This window comes from Astatotilapia calliptera, chromosome 13, assembly GCF_964374335.1.
Source record: "Astatotilapia calliptera chromosome 13, fAstCal68.1, whole genome shotgun sequence".
NCBI lineage: Eukaryota > Metazoa > Chordata > Actinopteri > Cichliformes > Cichlidae > Astatotilapia > Astatotilapia calliptera.
The window spans coordinates 4969381-4987602 of record NC_137434.1 but is presented as its reverse complement, the minus strand read 5'-3'; the positions used below and the strand labels follow the sequence as shown (position 1 = coordinate 4987602).

Here is an 18222-nt window from a genome sequence, read left to right as displayed (position 1 = left end):
CAATTGACACTTATCTTTACGATTATTGAGCTTATTGAAGCTATTTTTATACATGGGCAAGGGCCCAGAGGCAGTTACATTTTTAGTTCAGTTGGAAGTTGGCTTATGGAAGTTTTGAGGGATTCAAAATTCCCCTTTGGTTCGGGTTACGAGTTTTGCATAAACAAAGCGAGTTGCTGTTTATCAGTGGAAAACACTGCATCTAATTAATCAAACTATCTTTCAACTGTCATATCGCTGACTTTCCCCTCATCTGCCTGTCTGCCATCTGCTCTGCAGCTACTTCAATAATAGCTTGCAGCTGCATAGGAAGGTGGGGATGGGGTGGGGGAGAGAGTGGGTGGAAGGAAAACCCAGAGGGGTAAAAGGAGGGCACGCAGGCGAGCTGGGAAGGAGGGAGGAAGGAGGGGGCGGTGAAAGCAGAGCTATGATGCAGACAGCAAATCACATGAGCAGGGATCTGTTTACAAACTGAGACCTTTAGACAGAGAACGTGGGGAAGAGAGACGAGGAAGGAGAGTGAATGTGAGAAGAAAAGAGAAAAAAAAGAAACCACAGGCGGAGAGAGGAGACCCTAGGTTTGAGTTACCATTGGCTGCATTGTCTTCCTGCATTGACATACCTCCCCGTGTTCTGTGTTCACAGCAGGAAGCCGGGGGAAGAGATGAGTTGCTGCTTTCCACGGGAACACTGAGAGGCTGCCTGCCTGCTTGGCTGGCTGTGCTGCCGGGAGAACCCGTCCACGTCCCTCCCTTTGTCTCTCCATAATTGGCAACGGCAGGTTTTCACAGCCAGAGAGGACGAAAGCGGCGTGGAGATCTAAAAGGAGCGGACAGAGGAGTGAGAAGAAAGGGAAAAGAGAACAGAAGAAGAGGAAGGGAAGGACAGCCTTGTCACAGTGTTTTGAAGGGGGAAACAAAGCCAGAGGCTCATAACAAAAGTGCTGTATGGGATTTGGAATACATTTCCTTGTCTTGTCAGTGACATTGGTGTCTTCTCATCAGCACAACTCGGATTCTTTGTCATTTGTGGGGAATGCACAAAGGAGCACTTTAGTTTCTACCTCTGATACATTCGCAGCCGTCTGGGAGTCAAAATCTCACATAAGTGGATGTTTTTTATGACATTCATGGGGTAAAATCATCCCAGCAGACTGAAACATTGTGTTCAAGGTCCTAGGTGTCTCTGATCAGGTGTACTGACTCTAGACCACAAGGATTTAACACAGGTATAAGAGGAACCTGGAGGCGGACATCATTTTCAGTGCTGGAAACAATCCCAGAAAAGTTGTGCAAATCATAGTTTGTGATACTGGAACGGCTTACTGGGTTTGCTATATGAACATTTGATGCATCCTGTCCACTGGTGTAACGGTAAGTGACCTGGAGCCAGTTTGCCCTCCTAAAAGAGTTATATTAAGCTGTTCCACCACGATTTCCTTATACATAGTCAACTGATTTTGATTGGATAATGCTACTGGTGTTTTCTAGCAACTGATTTATACATTATTAAGCTGTTTGTAGGTAAGACATGTTTATATATAATTGTTACTATGAGGTGAGGAAGGACTTTCCAGTCACTAGATTAGTGAAGAGCTGACCCAACCCTATCCTGATGTCATGAAGTTATGACAACAGTAACAACTAGGCCACAACATGTTTTACTATTTTTATAATTTTAAAAAAAATGACTGCAAAAAAGTTTTTCCTACTTAATCATCTTAAAGATTTTTATGCTACACATTTCTACAAATTTTCCATCCAAAACACATCAAAATAAAACTAGTCATGTTTAACAATGATATAAGCCTATCCCCAACTAATGCATGTGCACAGTAGCCTAGCCTTTAGTGCTCCACTATCAATGATTTACTAGCATCGTGCTAAGATTACCTCCTTCGTCCAGACGTCCTCCTTAACCCTCCTCCTAAAACCCCCTGAGACTGTCACCTGCTGCAGTGACCCTTGTCCATTAGAGAGTGACTTCTGAACCAGACTTCCTCCACTGTAGCTTAACTTCTTGCACTTTAGTCTTGTGAAAACATTAATTACTGTGGTTTAAACCTGACGTTTGTTGCATGGAATGAAAAGTGCCTTGCTCAAACCCCTCAGGCTAAGAACTTGTTTCTCCCCAAGCTAAACTAAGGGGTGTTGGGCCAAAAAGCAAGTAGAACACATTCCTTTGTGATGCAAGGAGAGATATAAAAGTTCATATTAAAGCCGGTCTATTTTAGGGTGTGGAAAGCTGCTTGTTTTCTCTGTCTTCATCATGAGGATAGCAAACATCACCAGAAACAAAAATCTGACCCCAAAATCCCACAATACTTTCCCACAACTTTCCCCTGAATTCAAACACTCTATCTAAGAATGCTAACAGGGTAAGCAGTTTGCAATTTGAGACAAGAGGCTACACAGATGTCGTGTGCAGCTCGTGTGCCAGGCTTTACAGACTGCACAGACACAAGAGTGCACCCCCTAAAACCCAACCCTACATCCACTGTGGAGTAGTGATGGGTCGGTCGCGAACGAAATGGCTCTTAGAGCCGGGTGTTTGACATGAACGACGCGAGCCGGCTCCTTATCGCTAGCCGTGGGTTTTTTGTTGTTTTGTTTTTTCTCTCTCACCCTCTCTCGCACTTTTTTCCCGCTTCACTCAACATGCGAGCCTTGTGCTTTATGCTGGGCAGAGGGGGGGAGGGGCGGTAGTTATGCTCAGTAGCACAGGAACAGAGCGGGAGGGAAAGACAGAAAGAGCCAGGGACAAAGGATTCAGAAAGTTTATTCATGCAGGTCCATATGACAGAGAATATACATGTTCTTTTTATTTTCATATTATAATTTATATTTAATTGTGTTGTGGTTTGCAGTGTTTTGTGGTATTTCACTTTAAATTTGTAAAAGGAAAAAGCTGAAAATTTAAATAGTTAAAAGTTGAAATGTGAATAGTTTATTTTTGTATTATATGATTTATTTATTACATTTTATGTGGAGTGAATAAATAAACGTATATTTACAGTGGCCCCTAGAGACAAAGCGCATACAAACTTCAAATCACATACGAACTCTGAAACACGTACAAACTCCAAAGCATGTAAAAACTCAGAAGCACATAAAAACTCAAAACACGTACAAAAGACAACAGAAGTGCTCCAGGATGTTAGGGGCAGTGTTGAGCTTTTGTTACCTAGTGGCTACACAAGCCAGCAAGTACCAACCACCGGATTTGGTGTGTGGTAATAACAGGTAAATTAACATTTTTTTTTAAATTATTTGACTATATATGAATGCTTGTGTATAAATACATAAACAACACACATATGCTTTCATGCTTTCAATTGTGTAATTTAAGTGATCTAGGTAGCTCTGTTTTGGAAGTTCAGTTCATGCTAGAAATGTGTTTTGGAGTTTGTACGTGTTTTGTCTCTAGGGGCCACCGCATATATTTATATATAAACATATATAAATAAAACCACTTTTTTTGTACATTAGTAATTCCTTTTGTGCATAATTTTATATTATTGTTAATAATAAATTAATTAAAGCAACAAAACAACCTGAAGAGCCGGTTCGGAGCTGAAAGAGCCGGCTCTTTTTAGTGAGCCCAACCGAAACCTCTGGTGGAGCTGGGTGGTCTAATACTCACATAAAAATGTGTTTATACACACAGGTGTTAAACTTATGTTGTTGACCTTCATTCCCTTGATCTAAAATAGCAACGTGACACACATGGGAAGTCCAGACTAGTATATTTTTTGAAACAAGTTTAACAGCCTGGTTTTAAAGGCTAAAATGTTTGCTAATGCAGGCAACATTAACAACTGATAACAACTCTAGGCTACTTGTTGTCCAACAACTGCCGAGGAAAGTTCTGGTTGTAGCTGCTAAATGTTACACGTTGATCAGTCCTTAGCTCTTAGCTACTACTCTGGTCAAGCTAATGGCTACATAGCCTTTAGCTAAGGCTACATAGCCTTTAGCTAAGTAGCTAATGGCAACGTTTTGATATGAAGATAATAGCTAGTGTTGTGTCTTCACTGCTTATGAAGAAATCGCTTCGGAGTCTTCATACTGATTCTTTTATTCCGTATATATAGAACAAGCATCCACGCAACTGTAAACTGCTAAGCTAGCACATGAACACACAGCCGGCGTACCTATCTACATCCGGTGATTTCAAAATAAAAGTTCGAACATTACAGCTAGGTAAATGGGCATTAGCTTCCTAGCAAAGGGATAAATTTATCTGCCACTTGATGCCGGGCAAGTAGGGTACATCTGGTTCATCAGAGTTTTCTAGTGACAAGTCTGAAGAGAACAAAAAGAACCTGTTAAACAGTATAGTTATGAAGCATTGCAAAAAATTGTTTAAAAAAATTAAAAAACAATTGTGTATATTAGCTTTTCCTTTCCTTTTGTGCACATATATATATGTCTCTATAACATATTGGGCTATTAGGGTCATTTCAGAACTACAGACAAAGGACATAAATTGTTCAGAATAAAATTAAATAGAAGCTTTCCCACATCTTTATGAATTTTGCAAACTATTTAGGTCATAAATATTCTGTGCAGAAAAAGCAAGCATGCTTTCTTTCTTTCCTAATGATTTCTGTTGGCATTTTAATTCCACAGCTGAATTAGCTGACTAATAGCTTTGTTTATTGTGTTGCCATACAATCAGGCATGAGAAACCATGAATCCGTATTTGCATTATCACCAACACTATATTCATGAGTGGCTTGTTCTTTGTGTCAAGATATATGAACAGTGAGCCTTACATACAGGCCACTACCAACGTATTATGGAAATATTATACACTGATATTATAAAATGATCCAGTTTAATAATTAACTGTATTTTAATTTGAAACTATTCATAAATGATTGCTGCTATAGGTATTTATTATATAGCTCAAAATACCTTTTCATAAATCTGAACAACTAAAATGTTTATTATGTCATTAAAGCAAATTTCCTTAGTATAAAAAATCAGCTGTGTTAAGCTATTGTGGTGGGACTGGTTTACACTAACGTGCAAGTAGTTATGGAAGTAGTTTTCTTGTGAGCCAAACTGTGTTGCTCTAGCTGTTTTAATACAGGTTGAGGTAGTTTATACACTGGGTGCAGTCTTTTTCCTCTGTGTGTATCCTATTCTCTTAGGGTGTCTATGTAACCTCGGACTGCAGAACTCTGATCCTTACTGCAAGATGACATCAGAAACATTGCACGAACTGCCGCTCAACGTCTACATAATCATCCTGGGCATCGGCCTCTTCATCCTCATGCTCAGCCTCATCTTCTGCTGCTACCTGTTCAGGTACAGGACAAAAGGCAGTGCAGCTTTAGAGCTCCTGCATCAGATAGCTCTACAAAACTCTTATATTTGTGTGTTTCTATGAACTAGTCACCATTTAGTCATGTGCATTAATTCATTCTAAGTCTGTCAGACTCTCAGCGGAATTGATCTCTAATTCCAAATAATAAATGGGTCTTTCTCTTTTAATAAACATCATAAAATCTGTTGTTAAGTAGACAGAATTGTACACCTAACTTACAAATACAAATAACAAAAGAATCAAAAATAGTTCCAAGACATATTTAATCCTCCATTCACTTATACAGGATTTTTTTTTTTACCTATATTGGAGTGTGTTACAAAACAAAACATCTTATTTCTCAGTTTCTTGCAACTGTGTTTCATCCACAGCCAGACTCATTTCTTCGTATCATCTTTTATCATTTGGCATTCATATGGGAGTTGAAATGAGTCACATGAAACTATCAGTCCAGCTGAAACAAGCTAAATTATATTATGGGGTGGGTTCACATGAGCAGATCTTAATGGCTGACTCTGAACATTAGGAGATAGTATTTTCCGCTGTCATTGCATTATGTGGAAATACATGGAACATTGTTGTTTGACAAAATGAAGTGCTGACAGAACAGGTTTAGGACAGGGTGCTGCTTTCAAGCACTAGCATTCCTGGAAAAAGTCAGTGTAAATGGATTGATGAAGTCATGTTTCATCAGTCATATTGTGGTTTCACTAGCAAAGGTGTAGCGAAGATACCCTGGAGACAAAGGTGCTTTTACTTATCCTTCAAATTTAGTAAGGGATTGGTGAACTAGCTATTTGCTTGTTCCCCAAACCCAAAATAATGCTAATCTATTTATGCTTTACACAGCTTGTGATCAGTGCAGTAAAACTGAATTTCAGCCAGATTTTTTTCCTACAAGCGCACATTCCTGACAGAGTTACAGTTCTGCTCAGTACAAGAGTGGATGGACAGGCTGATACATGAATTTCACGTTGTGTGAATTCCAGGCCTGCTCAAAGTACTATCCCAGCTGATTCCTACAGCATGACAAGACTTGTAATGGTGAAGACAGATGTGGAAGCATCAGACATAGTTTAGAGCTTTCATGTATCTAAATAATAATATGTTTCTTATTTGTGCTTCACAGACTGAGGCGACGAGGTGCTAGAGGGCAGTACGGCTACAACGAGGTAATATATTGATATTGTGACCAATATGACAAGTGCCAAATTGTAATCCAGTTACACTTGCGCTTTTTCTAGAGAACTGCCATTTATATGTATATATTTTACACAAATCCCTTCTTCTCAACAGGTTGTTTTAAAAGGAGCGGAGAAGAAACTGAGCCTACTTGGTGTAAGTTAAAGGGGCAAACTGGGCTGAGATGAACAGGAACCAGAGCCAGTGTTAACTATTTAAAAGATATTTGTTATACATCCTTTTTGTTAAGTGATTTAAACTGTGAAAAGCAAAACCAAATAAAGGGATTAAATGGAAGCCTAATTTACTGCTGAGCTGTAGTAAATCTATAATTCAACCAAAGAAATAGGGAACCATTGTTTGGTGTGACTGCAGCGTAAATATAGGATAGGATCAGATAAGTGTAAACTTCATCCTACTCCTTTGACTCTTATGGCAAAATGCCATCATATTTTTAAAGGTCAAATAAGAGGAGACCATGTAAAAGCATTATACATTATGTAAAACCTGCCAGTTACTTTTAGAACTACTTTTTTAACCATTAGCTGCTGGTTTTGAGGTTTAGCTAGCTACAGCAATTACAGTCATGTGAAAGTTTTCACTCAGAGTAATCTAGGCAGTCCTGTGAAAAACTAAGTACACCTGTACTGCTTCATTGAAATTATGACAGTAAATAACAGCCACATTTTAAATAGACTCTAAAGTCTAGCATTTACCCAGTATATATGAAGGGAAGGTTTTTTATGATAGTCAGATAGTCACCTGTCCGATGCCATACTCTTCAGCGAATATTACAAGTCATCAGATGTAACTAGCAGATTTTGTTGAATATGATGCAAACTTCTACAACAAAAATGAAGTGGCAGTATGTTCTTAGAAAGAATTTTTGTCTTCTTTGCTAGAGTTATTTTTCGTTTTCCCACAGGAGGGAACTATGGTGTGAACTAACACAATGATTTTTGGGGTCATAATTGGATAAAAATGGCAAAAATTGTCAGATATGGCTGAAAAAAGTATGCCAATCTATGGATTTGGCATCTAGATTTAGATTAATCAAAAGTGAAACATACAAACAGGTGCATAGTTGGCCCATACATAGTAATTTACAATCTGGTAACATGCACAATTGATTGGAGTTTTATTTTCAAGTTCGACGTGACAAATTTCAGTCTACTTTTCAGCATTGTCATCCCGCTTTCTCCTACACAAAAACAGTTTTTGCCTCACATTTGGCTTTTAGTGATCTGGTCAGTCTACAGGGCCTGGGCACCTTGCAGTCACTGAGTCAGCCATTAACTCCTTTGTATACCAAAGTATTCTGAGTCAAATATGCCATCTGTCTGACAGATAAAGCTTGACCCAAACTGGGTCATAAAACAGGTCAGTGATCCCAGGTACAGATGCAAATCTACAACCCGCATGGGTAAAAAAAGAAAAGAATCAAAGTTACCCAGTCAAAGTCCAGACCTCAACCCAGCTGACACGCTGTGACAGGACCTTTGTGCATAAACAAATGCCCACAAAACTCAGTGAACTGAAGCCACATTGTGTAGGAGCCACTGATAAAGTCCTACAGACTTTACTTTAAGTTATGGCTGTTACAGGTGCTCCACGGGCATGGCTTCATGACTGTAGCTACCACTTTGTGCTAGATGTTATGTATTTATAATTCATTATTTTAGCAGTTTGATACATCATAATAAGCGTAACTAGATTTTGGAAAAGTAAAGCAATCGAATAACTGATTAAATGCCAAAATTGGTATTGTGGTTATTCACCCAAGAGAAACAGGCGAGGTACTCACTGCTAGCAATAAATGTGTGCTTCAGGAGCTTCAGGAAGATCTCTGAAAAATTATAGTAACTGCTATATCTTAATGTAACTTTTAAGCTACCAATGAGCGAATGAAAAGATGGTCTCTATTGTGAAATCACACCCAGATGTTACACAATAAGTGTAAAAAAAAAGGTAGTCGTTTTGAATTTTGAATTAAACCGTCATTTGGCCTTTTCAGCAAACATGTGCGGTGTGCTTGGAAGAGTTTCGCAGCAGGGACGAGCTTGGAGTGTGCCCGTGTTCCCATGCTTTTCACAAAAAGTAAGTTGTTTAGTACATCATTCCATGGTAATTATCAAACCTTCATGAGAGCAAACAACTGACTCCATGTTACGAAAACTCCAAACTCAAAACATGTTTCATTTGTTTTAGTGGTTTCACAAACTTGTAATCATGCACCTAAGCTGACTGCCTGACCGTGGCTCCATTCGTCTTTTTTAAAGCTTAAAAGTTTTAGTGAAATGTGCAAGGATCTCGACCAGCTGGAGAAACGACATGTGCAAATTTCTTGCTGGTCTCTGCCTTCAATTAGCAGCTGACGCAGTCACCGAGGCCGTAGAATTTGGAAAAAGATGCCCAGCAACGCTCGCAGGAAATGACTACCAGATTTCTAAGAACTCTTGACCGTGCATGTTTGAACAGGAGGACCTTTGTAACTGAGCCTTGAATTTACCCTGCAGCTTAGGTGTGACAATAACAGCAGCAGTTTTAGACCAGCTTCTGGAATGTACATGCTGTTTACAAAGTGTGTGAGCTGTCACTGTTCCTGTATTTCTCTTTTGTTGTGTTTTTAACCACTAAACCATCACTAGGTCGCCAGGGATCTTTTTTGGGGCAGGGTAGGTTCAGTTCATATTGACCCTTTTATATAGACTTTTCACCTACTTGGTGTATTCAGGTTTAAATCTTAAAATAGGAAAGCTGAAAGGCCAAAATCCATGTAAAGGAGCTGAGTTAAAAGGTAACATGATCTTGCTTCTGGGACTGTGCTTGTTTAACATGTTGCTAAAATGGAACCTTAAGTATTTCTCTGGTGATCTGATGGATGCTACGTGGTTAAAACTGAACCTTTTCACATAACTTTGCAACTTTGTGTCTTTGCCTCATGTCTATCCACATTTATGCAGGTGTCTGCTAAAATGGTTAGAGATTCGCAGCGTGTGCCCCATGTGCAACAAGCCCATTTGTCGCCTCCAGCCTGACCACCAGCAACCAGTGCCTCAGAGTCTCCTGGAGGTCTGAGAGTGGAGCGTACGTCCAGCAGCACTCCACGGCTCTTCAGTCAATTGACCTGTCACTGTACAGAATCCTGTTCCACAATCTGACACACAGTACTTTTAGTAATGTGAGTATTTATGAGGCAGAGCTCTTCTGAAAGTGAAAATAAATATAGATATGAGAGTAAATAAGGAAAGCCAAAGAACATTCCCGGCAAACTGAATAAGGTGAGAGATTGGAATGGTAACCACATTTAATCTGTATGTACACGGCATTCATGATAGAGTTGCAGTAGGTTGAAATCAACCAAAGGCAGAAAAAAGGAGAAAGTTCAAAAATAACCAGCCATCTCATATGGCTTTCCCATCATTGAATTCACAGAACTCAAACCTCTCTCTCCCACCTGAAGGTCCTGCATGTTCCTGCTTGGAATTCATTTCTTTAGATAAAAGGTGTACACTTGCAATTTAGAGTCTATTGATTTAGTTTGGTGTTATTCTCCCTTTGTGCAGCCATGCACAGCTCCAAGTGCTCTGGGTATGTTTGGATCACCCACTCATGACTAGCTTTGCAGACACAAAACAGACTTTTTTTAAAGTCAAACTAACACAACCATGATAGCGATGATCATCACTATCGACCATAGCTGGGAATGGCCCAGAGACCAGAAAGCAGTTTCTAGTGGAGGACTTGTTTAAGGCCAAAAAGGCATATGAGGTCAGAAGGTAGCACTAAGTTTTTCAGTTTTGGCTCTCTTCAAGTTTGTCCTCTTTTCCCAGCTGGCATCAAGTGAGGTTTGACTGTTTTGAACAGAGGTGGAAGAGATTCAGTGAGCATGGGCACACCAAGAGTTAGCAATCCAAGTGGAGCAGACGTGGAGGGAGAGGTGCAGCACTTCACAGTGGGATAATCTGGAGTCAGATTTAAATAAAGCTACTTTTTAATGGTGTGGTCACAGAATTATTATTTCACCTCTTGGCGATCAGCTATTCCAGTCTGTGCGGATTGCCTCGCCGATCATGAGCTAGCTTTTTAAAGCCTGAAAACAAAACCCAGAGAAAGTGCAGCAGTCCACTTTCCTCTGCAACTGCTGGATTACAGCGTGCTGGGAGGTTATCGATTTTCTTTTTTTTCATTGTTGCCAAAACGATTTTGTCCACTGTAGCTTTAACACAGTCAAGCCAGATGTGTAAACTAATGGACAAGTGCCTTCAAGATGCATACAATGCAAAGCCCACTAAAAACAGATGAAGTATTTAAGAGACTTTGTAATATAAAAGAGAAAAAGAAACTGGATTTGAAGTGAAAAATGTAGCATCCATGTAGTTTTGTCAAAAAAACAAACAAACAACAAAAACAACAATAACTCAGACCACAAATCATGCTTCCCTTCATCAACCTGTGATGACAAAGTTGTTACGGTTCGTGTTTGAAATTCAGTTTGCTGGTTATGGTGGAAGAGTCGGTGCTACATGTGAACAGTGAAAGTGAAACTTGTCAGACATAAGTCTAAACTTCAGACTTCAAAAGGCTCCAGTTTAATATAGACACAAGTTTTGCTTCAGGTTGTTGATCAAGTGGGGTCAGATAATATAGCTTTACTATAACTGAACTAATGAGATTATTTCTGCCTTCAGAGCAGCTCTGCCTCTGAGAAATGTTTGTATGACAAACTCCAGTCTGCTTGTTTTTTTTGTTCTTTTACTTTACCCAAAAATGACATGCAGCTCCTTGTGAACATGATTTGCTTTGATCGTTTGCTACATTTTCATAGAGCCTGAGAAAAAAAGTGCAGTCTCTTGACAATGTTATGAAGAGATCTGAACCTCCTTTGTCTCTGTGTGATGAGACGACAACGATGATGATGATGATGATGAATGCAGAGACTGTAAAGAAAGTGCAAAATGACCCACGGGGCTGATTTAACTTAAGGAAATGGGATTATTTTGAACTAACAAGAGGAAGAGGTGTATTTATTCAGGTGTATCTACTATTTCTCAGTCAGCTCTGTACTATACTGGGTTGCCAAGCTGAGTGAAGGTAGCCATGTCCCAAATGTCTCGAGTGACTCACCCACTAAAATATACCTGATTTTGATATTTGTTTCTTCTTCTTTAAAAAAAAAAATCATAACAAGGTTTCAGTAAAATATACTGTGAGTCTGTGATGACACAGCACTTTTGCAGGAGTGCTAACATGAACTAATTCATCTTTAAGGCAATCTTAGCTCCCCATGTGTGAAGAGCTACACTTGCTAAAGTAAGAAGGGACTGCAGTGACATGAAAGAGCCTGTCCGAGAACAAGTGAGGTACATCATAATTATAATTCTCTGTGTTCACCATGTTATACAGGTTAAGTACTGTGTAAACTGTAACTATAACAGTTTCTGACTTCTAAAATATATTCAGTACAATCAGCTTTTTGATAAGGTTGTCTGGACCCACGTCTTTTTTTTTTGTCTAGATTTGTTACATGTACACAATTAAAACTGTTTATTTCTATGTTGTCATTTTAATATATGAAAGAAAAGCCTGTTGGTACTCTCGCTATATTTTAGCAACTCTGATCTTTTACAATGTGTCCTCATACAGAATAATCACAGTGTTATAACCAATGAGGTGCCACCTTATCGGTGCTATATAAATGTACCCACCAATAATTCTGTGTAAGTTTAAATGCAGTTTGTTGTTATCTTTTTAGCAGTGTCTTTGGTGTTGACAACCTCAGCCTGTTGGTTCGTCTCTCCATCAAACACTTTGAGCTTTGAAGAAACCAGACAATTATTGTACCGCTATGGGATGCTGTAAAAACCATAACTGGTCCCCAGTGGGGATCCAGATTACTTTAAAATTAAAGTATTCACATATCTGTTGACGTTTATCCAGCACCTTCATTCAGTCAAAAATTTAATCTGTGTTACATTTTATGGTTTGTGCCTAAATGTCTGTGTAGGTTCTCAGTCATAAAGTTCATGGTAGACTTAAATGCTTGAAATGAAAGCAGCTGGACCTCTTTTTGGTTTCACCTTTCATCCAAGAGGCTTCTTTGGTTTAATCCAGCAAACTGAAGAAGCCTTAATGGTTTGCAGCCACATATCAAAAGAATTACAGGCTATTTTCATCAGCGTACCTGCTAATCCACTGACATGCTAAACTAAAATAGCAAACATTACTTTTGAAACATTAGTAATGTTAGCATTATTACTGTTAGTTTGCTAGCATACTGACCTCAGCATTCAGCTTCAAAGTTCTGGTGTGCCTGTAATAACAATCTGATTATTTCATATCACCATTTCTGCCTGTATTTATTACAGGAAGTCACGATATACTGAACTCTCAGACAGTCGATTCTGTTCATCTGTAATGTTTTCAGAGGGAGAAACATTTCCTCTCTCATCCAAGTGACTTCTTCTGACTGCAAGCTTCATCAACCTGTCTCAACCCCAACCTAACAGAAACTAGCACCACTGACTAGCATTGGGCCATGAGGTCAGTTTAATGATCAATAATATGAAAACTGTCACGACCATTGATCAAACGTCATGAGTGCCTTACAGAGAGAGTTGGAAAATGGCTGCATATGTACACTTGGGCGCCCTCCTCAGTTCAGAAGTGTGTGTTTCCTTTTTTCATGTAAATGGTCTCACTGACGTCCCGCTCAAACCAGCGTTCCTCCCTGTCTAGGATGTGTACAAGTGAACAAGTGCCCACTGGCCTGTAGGTGTAACAGACTGTGGAGTCCTGACCCAACGAGGTAGTTCTTCTGTGTTGTGCCATCCACTTAGCCGGAGGTTGTTTGGTTTCCAGGAGTTAGAAATCACAGGTCCTCCTGGCTCTTCACCGCATACATTATAATCTGCTTGTGCCGGGGGATCGATCCTTGGGGTGGACCAGTTTATAATGTTTACATCTAAGTCTTCTTAACTCATAAACAGAATTTCTGGTCTACTACAGGGTCTTTACAGGGACAAATAAGCGACCGTACAGGTACAAAGATGCACGTCTTACTGCATAAATATGCACAACACAAAAGCAGAGACAAAAGAAAGCTGTTGCACAGAGTCAGCAAATGTCTGGAAATTCCCTGCTCAGGTATGACATCAGGGTATTTGTGCAAGAACACATCAATTGTGTCACGAAAAGGTTTTCAAAGATGCTAACTATTGATTGTTGACACTGATTAACCGGATTACCTGCAGACACTTGAAAAGGCAGAAATTTCATTTGAGTCCCCAAAACACCACACTACAAATGTTCTAACATCTATATTCCCACATGCCCTGAAAGTAGTCCACAGTTCCTCATAAAGTAAATATTTAACTTCAAGAAGTCTCAGATATCAGCATGCATTCAGTGTTCTGCAGACAAATTACCTCATTACAGCAAGTGGAGAGAATGATTAGAAGATAGAGAGGATAATCGCAAAGGGAGGGGATAAGCTGGTTCACAGGTTCTCTCAGTACATGACTTGTTGCCTTAATTATAAATAGATATCAAAGAGCATATGGTTCTATTTATGTTTTCGTCTTTGTCTGGAATGGTTGTTTTTGTTTCCTTGGCATCCATGCGTGTATAAGCAATCAAATCTCTGGGCTTAGTGACTCACCTAATGTCTCTTTCCTCTTTCTGGGTGCACAACTCTAAGTGGCTGTAGTCTCTCAGTCAGCAAATGGGCTGATTGTTATCCTCCTGCAAGATGATGCCACATCTGGCATAACCTGACTCGAAGAAAACAAAACAAATAAACCAGGAGGATGAAGAAAAACTTTATCGTATTTGAGAGTGTAATAAAGGATAATACATCCATCTACTCATGATACATATTGTACTTTATGGTTCACATAAAATGAACATGTGTCACATGATCTCAGATATACAATACACAAGCTAGTCACTGTTATTCCTGCCTCTTCATTCCCAGGAACTGACTGTTGTATTCCATCATCAGCACAGGGATGTACCAGAAGTCACTTCCCTAAACAAAAAAACACAGAGGCAACCCGATGTCACACAACTCAACAACAACTCACTGTTGTTGCTATTTTGACTTTGTGGATTATAAAGAAGATGTGATTGAAGTTCAGCTTTAGTTTAATGTTTTTAACAAAAATAAAATGGAAAAATTGTTTTTTTACTCGGATGAAAATCCCTTGCAGCTGAAGACTGCAATACCTTAAGCTGCAGCTTGTTTGTGAGTCTTTTCGTTAACTGAAAAGTATACTAAAAAAAACAAGTTGGGTTTTTTCCATTTTTAATAAAACAAAGAGTGGAAATACCTCCAACACACAAACATTTGACAACCCAGCATGCAATTAATTTGCACAAATGTAATGTCTTTGATATGCTGCTCAGAGATGGTCGTGACTCTCAAATCGGAGCCAGTGATAACTCTTCCTCTATGCTGTTGCATGCTGGGGCGGCAGGTGGGGTGTTGCAGATGCCAACGGTCACAGGAGCACGCTCAGTGAGAGACTGAGATTACACAAATGCACCACAGAACGACACAGGAAGTCATCCATGCCTGTACAACTCCTCCATCTAATGCACAGTACACAGAGCAATAGTTACTTTTGCACATGCTCTTCAGTGAAATTAAGAAATAATAAAGTTTGACAGGTTAGAGTAAAATGTCAGTCATATGTATCTCATCTCTGTAATATTCTGGATATTTATAATTGAGCTATTTATATATATCACAGCTATTTCTTATATATTGTAAACTTTATAATATATTTTATTATTTAATTTAGTTCAGTCGGTTACTGTTCTAATTGTCTTGGATTAATAAAGATTCCGATTCTCTCCCCTGTGGAACAGAAACTAAATTAGAGTTCCTAGGCTCATTTAAACTTAGGTGGCATTGTTGCAAGGTAGCCAGAATTCTGTCACTAGTGGGGCATTGTTTTGTAAGCTTTCTGTTTACTCAGATCAGTGACTGCCAACTTCCCCCTCATGCCACATCAATCATTAACCCCAGTTTTACAGCAGGACCCAAGTTTTCCCAGCACAGCACTGCCTCCGCTGGTTTGTGTTGTTCCCGCGGTGCATCCTGGTACCAGGCAGTCGCCACCTACACACAGGCTCATGCACCGAGGCATGTATGTGATGTAAAAGAGGACGTGATTCATCCGACCAGGACACCTTCTTCTATTGCTCTGTGGTCCAGTTCTGATGGTCAAGTGCCCATTGTTGGTGCTCATAGTGGTGGATAGGGGTCAGCATGGGCAGCCTGACTGGTCTGCAGCTATGCAGCCCAGTACACAGCAAACTGTGACGTTCTGTGTATTCTGAAACCTTGCTTTTTACTGACTCTAGCACAGCAACTTTGAGGAAAAAATGGCCACTTGCTCTCTAATATATCCCACTCAGGTTCCATGATCACTGTGCATGTTGGTTGTGTTATTGTTTCCCATCTTTTAAGCTCCTGTTTTCTCTGGTTTTAATCATGTAACACATGTAATGCAGAAATAATGGGTCCAGCTCTACAGCAGCATTTACATTTATTATTATACTGAAGTTGTGTTATTGTTGCTTTTGTGTTGATCTGTATATGTAACAGCATGCAGAGGTCACAGGTCACCGAGAGCAGAGCACGGTGCCGGCTGCTGATATCTTCACTGTGGGGCACCTCCGTCTTCCACGAGGTGAAAAGATAAAGCGGAGGTGGTGAAGGGCACTGTTTAACAAATCTCTGAGCCTCAAGGCACTGGAGAAGTCCGGCAAGACCACACAGGCTTTTCTCTTAAATATCTGCACGGTCATAATACAGAGCATACATGTTAAAACAATAGAAACAGTATTTAAAACTTTCAGTGCTGTGTACATATGTATTTCTCTGAATCAGTGCTTTTAAATGCTGGAGAGTAAGCACCTTTACATCAATGGTGGTCGGAGGGAGGAGGCTGAGCAGCAGGTCTCTTTCATACCAAGATCGTGGGAGGTTATCAATTTCAATAGACACAGTCTGACGAGAGAAAAACAAAAGATTTCATAAAATTATCAAAACATCCATCATCAGCCATAAAAAAAACAAACCTTTAGATTTTTTTTCTTTTTTGTGGGAGTCCAAATGTTTCATTACCTGTCTGTAAGCTGGAAACAGTGGTTCCCACAGAATGGGACGTCTGTGCAGTGGGCGGTAACTACAGCTGCCTGGTGGTGCTCGATGGGGACGTTCGGATCTTTTATCCTTGGGGCCCTCTCTGACCTCCCTGATGCCTACTTGAGCTACGAAGAAGACTTTGGTGCTGCTCTTCATTTCCCTCAAAGCCACGGCAGCTTCATCAGCACTGCGGTAATGCACCATCCCGTATCTGTGATTGTTTTTCACAATCGTCTGAAGTACGAGAGGAAAATCGTGAAGCAAATGAAAGTGAATTTTGCATTTCTAAAGCACGTTTGTAAGACAGTTACCTGAACAGAGATGACACATCCAAAAACATGCTGAGCAGATCCTTGGCAGTAACAGCTTGGTCAGAATTCAGATAGACTTTCATTTTCTGTCAGAGTAAAGCACAGAGTCAGACAGCAAAGCACAGAGCTGACGTCCTGTTATGATCCTCAGAAAGCAGAAGGGAAACGTACGTCAGTCCACTCAACATTTCTCCAGTCTGAAGGAACCGTCTGTTTGGAAACCTCACTGGGTGCATAGCAGTTTTCATATCTGATGGCGTCCATTGCAATTATGCATCAAAACTTAACTGTAATTTCAGAATACAGCTTTTGAGTGCAGATTTGGTCACATGTCAACTGAAGAAAAACAAAAACAAATTTGTAAAATAAGCAGAGTTGTAACCAAGTGTAGGCCTGTGACAGAAATCCTAAAAGTAAGACACCGTTACAGCTTTGAAAATAAATTTGATTCAAACCAGTTTGTTTCCTAGCAACATGATGCAAATCTGCACCTTACAGCAGAACTAACTTAATTTTGGCATTCAGACCCCATTCATATTCTAAATAATATTTCATGTTGTGAAATAGAAAACATGGACTCACACGTCCAGGGCGAGTGATGAGTTTTGTTCAACTATTTAACAGCAATTCTGGACTCAAGTGACGCGTGAATGTAAAAATGCCTTACTGTTACTTAAAGTCATGACATGAAAAGAAAAGTGGTTTTCACATATTTGACTGTAGACATACAAAGTACAGCTGGGAATGCCTTTTGTTTGTTGTTGTTGTTTGCAGAAAGGTGGCTGTCAGAACAGTATGATTTGTGTCCTTGGAAAACTGAATTCTGCAACTTCTTTTTCCAACGTTTTAATTTGCAGCTACGCACCGAGGCTGCTGGCACTTTAAATTCTCTTTTTGCTGGTTTTTATTGTTGTTTTCATATCTAAATACCAGGAGAAAGATCGTATCTGTGTTCTCATTAGGATTGGGATTTTTGTAGGCTTAGCCTATGGCCTATAAGTTTACTTTGTTAAATGCTAGTTATGACACAGTGTGTTTCACTTCTCTTATGGAGAAGTGTGAAAGTAATGTCATGAGTACTGTAATGAATTACTTTCTCCTTGAGTTGGTACTTAACATACTGCGTTACTTTTTAGTAACAACAACAACACTGATAAGAGCAGAAACAGCTCCAATGTGCACAGACAACATCCACAGCAAGCAATTAATTTGCATGAATGCCTGATATACTGCTTAGTG

At 39.6% G+C, this 18222-nt stretch overlaps 2 protein-coding genes across 3 annotated transcripts; one reads left to right on the top strand and one right to left on the bottom strand.

Annotated features, from left to right (window-relative positions):
• The first annotated feature begins 466 nt into the window (after nt 1-466).
• Nucleotides 467-9740, top strand: LOC113035023 (RING finger protein 122-like). Its single transcript, XM_026190259.2, has 6 exons — nt 467-1373; nt 5159-5315; nt 6464-6506; nt 6631-6672; nt 8531-8613; nt 9480-9740. The coding sequence occupies exons 1-6, from the start codon at nt 1349-1351 to the stop codon at nt 9592-9594; spliced, it is 465 nt and encodes a 154-aa protein (XP_026046044.2). The 5' UTR covers nt 467-1348; the 3' UTR covers nt 9595-9740.
• A 6144-nt stretch (nt 9741-15884) lies between these two features.
• Nucleotides 15885-17521, bottom strand: LOC145419758 (uncharacterized). Of its 2 annotated transcripts, XM_080288168.1 has the most exons (5): nt 17155-17521; nt 16984-17069; nt 16652-16906; nt 16442-16534; nt 15885-16320 (listed from the first exon to the last, which is right to left on the bottom strand). In XM_080288168.1, exons 3-5 carry the CDS (start codon nt 16874-16876, stop codon nt 16147-16149), a joined length of 492 nt encoding a protein of 163 aa, XP_080144294.1. In that variant the 5' UTR covers nt 16877-16906; nt 16984-17069; nt 17155-17521; the 3' UTR covers nt 15885-16146. The 2 variants fall into 2 exon arrangements, with proteins under 2 accessions (XP_080144294.1, XP_080144295.1); XM_080288169.1 differs by lacking the exon at nt 17155-17521 and having other exon boundaries at nt 16984-17129.
• Between the last annotated feature and the right edge of the window lie 701 nt (nt 17522-18222).